Source organism: Pleurodeles waltl, chromosome 6, assembly GCF_031143425.1.
Source record: "Pleurodeles waltl isolate 20211129_DDA chromosome 6, aPleWal1.hap1.20221129, whole genome shotgun sequence".
In the NCBI taxonomy this organism is placed as follows: Eukaryota; Metazoa; Chordata; class Amphibia; order Caudata; family Salamandridae; genus Pleurodeles; species Pleurodeles waltl.
In genome coordinates this window covers 1,317,011,185-1,317,020,873 of record NC_090445.1, presented here as the reverse complement: position 1 = coordinate 1,317,020,873, position 9,689 = coordinate 1,317,011,185, and the positions used below count along the sequence as shown (strand labels likewise).

Here is a 9,689-nt window from a genome sequence, read left to right as displayed (position 1 = left end):
GTTTGAGGAAAGACCAGATAATGTGGCCAACTAATAAAACAAGGATACAAAAAAATGTTCATCTTATCCAAGGAATGCCAACTCACTGACTGCAAAATATTATTTTAAATTTAGAAAATTAAACTTTTAAATACACATAGAATGCATTTGTCTTTTAGCCACAATACAAATTTATAAGTTGAAAACTGTGTATAAAGCAACTGCTAAAAACACAAAATCATAGTCAGAAAATGTATAACTAAGTGATAATTTATAAATAAATTTGACCAGAGTTGCCTCTGAAAAATGAGCACTGTGAAGTAGGCATCACCACAACAACTTGCTTAAAAAATAGATACAATAAGATAAAGGAAAAAGTTCCTCATGTTACTGGCTGTCTGAAAGGTTAATACATCAGTCAGTAATGATATGATTTAACCATTTCAGAACTATCACCTACACCGCTAATGTGAAAATCAAACCATTACTAATTTGTGCAATATTCAGTTAATGCCCATACTTAAAGTGAATGGACACAGATTGTTGTGCTTTCTACATCTTGGATCAGTCTTCTCCTCTAGGAGTTAAAGGGAAGTGGTTCCTCCTGCCCCTCTCACTTCACTGAAGTTCTTGTTATAGGCACAGAAGAGAAGATATTACCAATGTTTTGTAATTTATGACTGATTTTTACTTGCCATTTAGCTAAGGCCTGAAATTACATTGTAGGTTATCCCTGAAACAGCACATAGTGCACAACCTTTATACGGGAAGCTTACCGAGGGATGATTCAGTACAAATCTCATCTGCTATATTATGCTGTCTGACCCAGAAATCACAGTAAAAAACAAACTGCCCACTTCACCTCCAAATTGTTATCATTGGACAAGATAAACTCCACCTCCTGGCAGTTTAGAAAAGTAGTTCAACAGAAAAGGAGCAAATTGAAAAGAAAATAAAGGACTCAGTTTAAATGACTGGAGGTCAAAGTAACAGCTAAGGCAACTGTTGTAAGAATGATAGGGGGCAACTCTTGACAAAAGTGTATCACAAGAATTTCTGACACTACCACTACACGCTGCCATTACAAACACAATTATTCTTACAAAGAATTTATGGTCTTGTTTTCAAGCATTTCAGTGCAGATAATCATTTATGAAGAAGTCTAAACATCTGTTAAATACATACACATTTAATCACTAGTGAAAATGGAAATAGTTTAAGTTGTACAACAGACATTTTATGTTAACTATTCACCCAGTTAAGAGACTTGCAAAATAGTAGATTTAGGTTGACCACAAGGGTAGTCAATGTAATGACGAGGTTTGCTTTACTGTAAGAGTGTACTGCATCTATATATAGACTATTAAACATTGTTGGCTATACAAAAGCATACGATCTCTTGCTATCGATATACTAACCTAGTCTTTTAATAGTTTTGAGTGTCATGAATAAAACTATCTGGTCTGCCATCACAGATATAAAACAACAGAATTTGCATTTGTTTTTACATGCGTACCTCCATCATGAGGTTTTATGGCTGGAGTTAATGTTATGTGACATTAATAATCAATCTGGAGATAGTAATTATCAAGTTACCATATTTCACACATTTTGTGACAATCATTTTTGCACAGCAAAACTAAAGTCAGGCATATGAAGTAAAATAAAAAATAAAAATTCCATAGAGCAAAAACCAAAAGCATTTATGACAGAAAAACATATTTTAGGGCACTTTGAAAAATATAGAATTCTAGCACTGCGAATGGATTCCCCATGTACAAAAGGCCCCACTGTAAACAGTTTGAAGGAAATCTCACATTGCATAGACAACTTCTATGCCAACCAAAATCATAAATACTAAAAAATAGCAATCACTGCAAAATATTTCTTTCATTTTTGGTGATCTGCTGGCTGAAAATGGTAGAGATGCATACCAGCAAAACACAACTAGTCAGGAATAAACATTATTTGAAGTGTAGAAAATCAATAAATTACTAGCCCTTGCAACAAAAATACCAATTTTATCATCAAAATGTCCAAGGTTAAACTACAGCATTCCCAAAGTGTCACTGGTAGGCAGTCAACATTGTGTAGACAGGCTCCCTAAATTTAAAAAAAGTTATATGTTTAATATGAGTACAAAGTGGAGCATTGAATTAGATTCACCCAGTGACATTTCACAAACACAGTAATCACATGCAAACAGAATGGTCGAAACCAACCGGACAGCAACTACTGCACATACAGAAATGTGCAGTACTTTAATTACAATTTATACAGAGTGCATAAAAACTCTCATAACTTAATTCTTTAGTAAAAGTCCAATGTTACCATTATACTATTCAATGATATACCTCTCACTGACCACTGAAAATGAAAAGATGAGTCTGCCAGGCAATATTTTTCTCTGACCAGTGCCCTTACAGTTGCACATCAATCTCTGCAGTATGACGACGGAATCAAAGAGCTAGCTTGTTAGTATAAGATAATTCTTTATTCTGCAAACCAATTAGTGCTCCTAAGTATTGCAATACCATGAAATAGGACACTGCCAGAACCTCAATAAAGAAAAAGATTTCATGAGCCCAATAGATGTTGAAGTAGCAAATTGTGGACATGATTCCATGTTTCTGAAACAGGCAACATAAGAAGCAGGAGAAAAATTAAGCATTAGTCTATTATATAAGGCGAGCTGATGTACCCAACTATAGTGCTTTCTGGGTCAAAAGATGCTTAGAAACGCACTCTACTGGTCAAGATGGTTTCCATTCAGTAAGTACCAGTACTTTGAATTTTGTGGCCATTTTAATATAGGAGATTTACATTTATGTGCTATAAGATTTAACAAAATGACTTGGTGATATTCAACATGTTTGTAAACGTGATTTATGCTTTTCAATGAATGACCACATGGCACAGGTCCATCCCTGAATAATGTTCTTTGCTTTATACAGGGTCACAAAGACAATGCGGTAGGGAAGAGCACCAATAACATCTCCCCAACATGGCACAGTGTGGAAGATCATGATGTACATACGTTCATTTGGCAATTTCAGGTGTATCACTTGGAGAGGTCAGAAAGTGTTTTGCAGTTTGAGCCTTGATGAAGGAGACAGTGATCAGTATTCTCAAGCTAAACATGATCAACCTTATCACCTTTCCACCTAAAATAATCATGCAGGTGAGGAGAGATACACAGTACAATTGTGTTCTGCTATTAGGTGTCAGATATTACCTCATTTTAGGATTTTTTTTTTCACAGAGGCTATTAAAATGTACTTGGTCAGGAACTAAATATAAAAAGGAACAAGAATGCTAGTATGTTCTCCTTTGTCTCGAGAGGATGGCACAGTTATATTTTAACCTGTGTGATACCTCAGACTGGAAAATGTTACGAGAAATTAATGAATAGAGGGCCTTGTTAAATAATAGAAGCAGTAGTGTTTAAACGTGTCAGTAGGTGTTACACGGCCCCTCACAGCAGAAAGCTCCCAATCATTACCAGTGAATGTATTATAACTGTTTTTTGTTTCACATGTGCCCACTATGACCTTCAACAAAAAGATGACCCAAGGTACCACTTTTCTAACCATTTCTCTGTTGCTTTCCACAAAGGAAGGAAAAAGGAGAGAAAATAATTCTCCCTATTATATGTTAGTGTAGTCCCTATTTTTGGCAGCTAGAAAATTGCTTACAGTGGCTTGGCAGAGGCCAGGAATGATTTGATTTGCTTCCATGCAAAAGAGAGAAAGTTGCCTAAGATCTTGGAATGTTTCTTCTGTTGAATCATCAGTGGATTGCAGAAATATGGACCAAGACAATGACACCACTGCTTGAAGTTCACAGAATTCAAATACAAATTCACTGTACTTTGCAGAACGTGTCCAGCTAGTCCCTAATGTTTGCAAAAAGTAACCGATAGGTTGAGGACACTACATAAAAATGTACTTGTCTGGGAGGTTATCCTATTCCGAAGCAAGAGGCTCGTAACAGGCGGAGGTGGCGATGCTGGATGTAAACTACTGATACTTAGGTGTATATACATAGATACTCACTCATATATTAATCACTGCACACTTCTGAGAATACAGTTTACACTACCTATTGGTGGGCTTTAATTTGCATTGACCGTAGAATGCATTTGTCTTCACAGGGTATACAAAGGTACATGTTACAATATATTTTATGAGAGTCACCATTGCCTTTTACCTTTGGTAAAGACATTGTTTGGCAATTTATGGCATCAAACAGAAATATCTGTATGTCTTTAAAATGACTCCTCATTCTTAATATATGTTGTAATCAGGGCAAGAAAATCCATTGCATTTCACAAATGACTCAAAAACTAAACCTACGTGAAAACCATGACATATCATTAAAAATATTACATGCAAACTATTATAGGCACTGCAGCCCAAAACACCTACACCGTTTTCCATAACAAAATCAAGTTACAGTAGCATTCCCGTAAACTAACAAGAAAAAAACCCAAGTGATAAAACAACAAAATATGCAAACTCTTTCTAACTAATTAGCAATATACTCACATATCACTTTTGTTATTCAAAACAATGGAACCATTTCACCACAGTAAATAGTATCTGTATTTCATAATACAAAATCAAGTGTTGGGATTTACTAGCACTATGAAAAACAGAATATAATTGCCTGTGTTGTAAAGCTATGTCTAACCGCAGGACTACCATCAGAACTATCTTATAAAATAGGTGACAGTCTATGAAATACTTATATCATACTTTCATGGCACAATGATACATCTTTAGATAAGCTGAGTATCCAATCAATAGTTTTATAAGAAAGTTCATGTAACCTAGCTTTTAAGGGATGTTCTTAAAATGGTTTTTCCAGATGAAAGCATTAGCAAATACATTTTCAACAAATGTTCTTTGTTATAGTTGGGCTGTGAACCACTAGTGACCAAAAATGAACTGAAAGTTATGGGACTCATAGGAATGTCCACTACACAAGCAATGTGTTTCAATGTTTTAACTGTTATTGCAGTTGCAAAGTATTGCAAATTACTGCAGGAACACTAAAACATGACCACTTTGAATGTGTTTGAAACATTTGCTGGGGTAAACAGCCATATACCACATTTACCATACATTAGAACTTTAATCTACAAGGAACTTGGCTGTCCTCTTATGTGTGTAATGTCCCACAGGGTTATGAATTCACCTTTTTACCTTTCAAACCTCAGATAGGCAATGAAAGGCTCACATTAAGAAAACAAATAAACACAATCTATTATTTTTGCCATCTTTGAAAATGGACATCGCCAATCAGTAAAAATGATACGCAAGATAAGAAAATGATCAAAAAAGAAATGGCCAACACGTATTGGAGAAAGAAGTGAACAAACATGCATTGTGCACAATCTTTCTGGACTCATTGTTTGTGGGTAGACAAACCAGTTATAAAAATATTATACAAGAAACTGAGGACTAATTTTCAGATGATTAGGATGATAATCCAAGCTACATGGGCAACTTTGTGGAATAGTTGCAATGATTTCTCAAAGTGGATTTTTTTCTCTCAAATAAACATAGTTAGTCAAGGATATACACACAATTTTGACAATCTGCATACAGCTATCGTTTTGAAAGATGTATGGGGGACAGAGGCTTCAAAGTCTAAAGTACTGCATACAATTTACCCATTTTCCCGTCACTTTGATTTAGACCTATTCACTTTTACACCAAACTTTAGTCAGGAAACTGCTAAGGAACACAGTGCTGGTGGTTGCATACCAAAATGGCACACGATAACAGAGAGCATGTTGGTCTTTTTTTTAATTATAGAACTCCTCTACTAGAGAGCTCCCAGGGTGCTGAGTGTTCTGGATTGTGTATGACCACTCAGTTAAGAATTTTTTTTTTTTCCTTTGCTGGCACTGCATCTTTAAACTGACGCTAGCATTCTTTGAGTAGAAAAATGTTGCTTCCTTACAATTCTGTGGGCTAATATTCAGCAGGGTGATTCTCCACACAAAACAATGGTACAGCTTTTCACATAAACAAAATCACAGTTTACTATTTTAAAACATCTATCTTCTGCACACTAAAAATCTCTAGAAAGTATTTTGGCACACTGTATATATTTGGCCAAGTACTAAACAGCACGTCTCATTACTGTAATTAGTAATGCAGACAATGTTCTTGAGGATGTTTGATTCTTATATCAAATGGTATCACATCCGTTCTCAGTCTTGTATGACACACAACGATAAAGCTCAACTTCAACTTGTTAGTTAGCAGGGTGCTTTTCTTTATGAGTTTACATCTATTGCTTATACAAATAGAATGAGAATACAATCATACATTCAAACTGTTTGTTTCATTCTCTTTCTATGAAATAAATATCTGTAATGTCATCCTTTTCTTTTCTTTTTGTTCTTTCTTAGTCGTTCTTCATATCTGATTCCACCAGTATTCAGTCGGCTCTTAAACGTTGATCGCATGTGCATGCTTCTTGCACAAAGGCTTGTCTTTCTTGGAGTAAAATGGCTGCCCTTCCAAATTTACGTGGCACACCTGTAACCCAAATGAGTTTTGGTTAATCAGAGACAAATATAAGAATCCAAAAGAATAGCATAATGTTTGAAAGAGAACCTTTGGTTGAACAACAAAGGAGCAAATTATTTGAAAAAGCATATGGCAATGAAAACATTATTTTGAAGCGTATTGAACTAGTAGCAGAGAAATCCTGCCATACTTAGTTTCTCTTTCCCCAGGATGTTACTGAGTCTGCAATTCAGATGTATGGTACAATATTCATTAATAGCAACCAAAACAGTCATAAAATATATAGTGATAGGTTACGTTTGTGTTGTTATCTCTGATTTTAGCTGAGTGAATATAGCATGGAGGTGTCCTTGAGAAATAGAACAGAGCATTGATGTTAAAAGAGGACCGAGATGGAATTTCCTGATATGTATTTATTGTTTCACGTATGTATTTCTAACACCTTGGCATTACTAATTAGTAATGTTGTCAATAATATAGCAGTAAAGAGTACATATGCAGCAAGGAATAAACATGTACTTTCCATACAATTACATTTGTGCTCTGACTCAGAACAACATATGCTCAGTTATCCCTCTCTCGGGGCCAGATGTAGCATGCATTTTGCATGGTGCAAACTGCAAAAATCACAGTTTGCGCCATGCAAAATGCTGATTGCGATGCTCATTCACAATTTGCGAGTCGGTACCGACTCGCAAATAGGAAGGGGTGTCCCCTTCCTATTTGCGACCCGCATCGCTATGCTAAATTGCTTTGTGCCCGCGAATGCGGTCGCAAGGTAATTCGCAGTTACCACCAGTGTCACACTGGTGGTAACCCATTCGCAAAAGGGGAAGGGGTCCCCATGGGACCCCTTCGCCTTTGTGAATGTTGCCAAAAAGGGGTTTTCAGAGCAGGCCGTGGTCCAATGGACCAATACCTTCTCTGAAAAACCGAAACCAAATGGTTTCGTTATTTTTTTTATTTTGCAACTCGTTTTCCTTTAAGGAAAACGGGCTGCAAAATAAAAATAAAAAACTGCTTTATTTAAAAAGCAGTCACAGACATGGAGGTCTGCTGACTTCTGCAGCCTCCATCCCTGTGAGTGCAGGGACTCGCTATGGGGTCGCAAAATGCGACCCACCTCATTAATATTAATGAGGTGGGTCTTTGCGACCCCATAGCGACTCGCAGTCGGTGTCTGAGACACCGTACTGCATCCAATTTTGCGAATCGGAAAATGCTACATCTGGCCCCTATATCACCACTACCCTCTTGACTACAGCTCAGAGTAAAACTTTGTGTTATATTCATTTACACATTTCATTTAAATACAGTCACCACTAACTTTTTGTTTGTTGCTCCAAGACACCAGTCTAGATATTAGCAAACCCTTCATGTATGCCCACTTATATACCTGCTGCAAGAAGGCAAACTCTTAGACTACAGCTGGACCTGCTGTGTTAGTTCTCACCGTTTTAATATTGAAACACATCTATGAATAACTTAATGTGATGCCAGAGACCCTTTCCTTCAAGACCAGTCTCATTTTACTACTTATTTGCTTGATGTCGTTTAGAGGGAACCACCAGCAGTCAGACTCTAATATGTTGCCTTTACCTAATTTTCAAGAGAACAGCATGAACACTTCTCTCCTAAGCTAAAATAAATTGAATGAGATGGCATCTGCAAAAGGTAACAGATCATTTGAGTCAAAATACTGGCACTTCTGATAAAACACTGAGGGCCTGATTTAGATATCAGTGGTCGGGGTACTACTTCCCAACGGTGACGGATGTCCAGTCCACTGAAATGTATATCCCATAGGAAATAATGGGACTTATACTTTGGCAGACGGGGTATTCATCACCGTTGTGACGGATTAACATGTTCACTGAAATCCAAATCTGGCCCTGAGTGTGTTAATCCCCTCAGTGGCACATCTACCTTACAGTCCGTCTACTCCAACAGTACACATTATACAATCCCCAGTAATACAACATGAACATCCTGGGTTCAAGCAATATAGCTGTCTAAACATTTACCATCCCAACGATTCGTCCTGATTAAGCTATACTCACACATTACCTACAACTACAGTACACATTTGCACAACTTGTACAAATCACATCAAGCATGCAACACAGGTCCAAGCCACTTGGTAGTCTAAATACTTGCCACCTCAAAGCAGATCCACATCAATTTGTAGTCAAATCCCACCATTACGCATTAGAAACACTACCCGGCATATTAACACACACAATCTGGATTGAAGGCATTTAGTAGGGCTAGTGTTTCCGATTGTAACATATCTCTTCACCTTATAGTGAAACATCTATATTCTCTCAGAAAGCTACAGATCAGCCACTGTGAAGAAGATAATCTAAACCTACCACACTCCTGTGCAACTAGAACAACATCAATTCCACATAATGGGCAAGAATACATTGATAGGTAACAGCAACATGAAGGAGAGCAAAGATCAACTGTTCACACCAGAAGAAAGGAACAAATATGAATGTCACTCAACATATGCCTACCTGCACACAATAGCCCTAACAGTCCTAACAAGTCGCTATCTGATATGATTTATCAATACACAATTCAATAGTCTACCCTAACCTCATGGTTCCCCATTCAAAATGACTCACACATATGAAACACAACCAAATACAATATCAACCAGCCATTTTCAAATTCATGCTTTGGGGCCATACGAGTGGGATAATGTGCTACACACAAATGCACTTACCATAAAATATCCCATACTAAAGTATCGCTGGCAAGTTTATCCACATAGGACATTGCATTGTTGAATGGTAATGAGGTGCATTTTACTTTTAAAGTTTTCCAGAGAACTGGGTCTATCTGTGTGAACATCTGCTTTCCCATTATTCAACCCAATGCCACTGTGCAGTCTTCCATCCAGAAGCACTACTGTCTGCCTCGCGCCTCTCAGGTGGCCAGGATTCCAGCAGATGCTAGCATATGAGGCTAAACCTAGCTTATTGACCATAATATAATCCTCCCAGAAGAATCTAAATGGCTCAGGCTTTTCCCTGAAGGTACAAGGTCCAGTGCATTGTATTTTTGAGTCTTCGGATATTGGTGCAGATTAACAAAGGATAATACTGCCATGGTTCATACATGCAAATACTAGAGCACTATGCTTAAATCTGGTTATTA

At 37.0% G+C, this 9,689-nt stretch overlaps 1 protein-coding gene across 7 annotated transcripts in view; it reads right to left on the bottom strand.

Moving 5' to 3' along the window:
- Positions 1 to 1,147: 1,147 nt before the first annotated feature.
- LDB3 (LIM domain binding 3) overlaps positions 1,148 to 9,689 on the bottom strand; it is a 508,962-nt gene continuing 500,420 nt past the window's right edge. For all 7 annotated transcript variants that reach the window (XM_069240605.1, XM_069240599.1, XM_069240600.1 and 4 more), the window contains one exon: positions 1,148 to 6,533. In XM_069240605.1, coding sequence (XP_069096706.1) covers positions 6,444 to 6,533 — 90 coding nt within the window. In that variant the 3' untranslated portion in view covers positions 1,148 to 6,443. The remainder of the gene's footprint in view (positions 6,534 to 9,689) is intronic.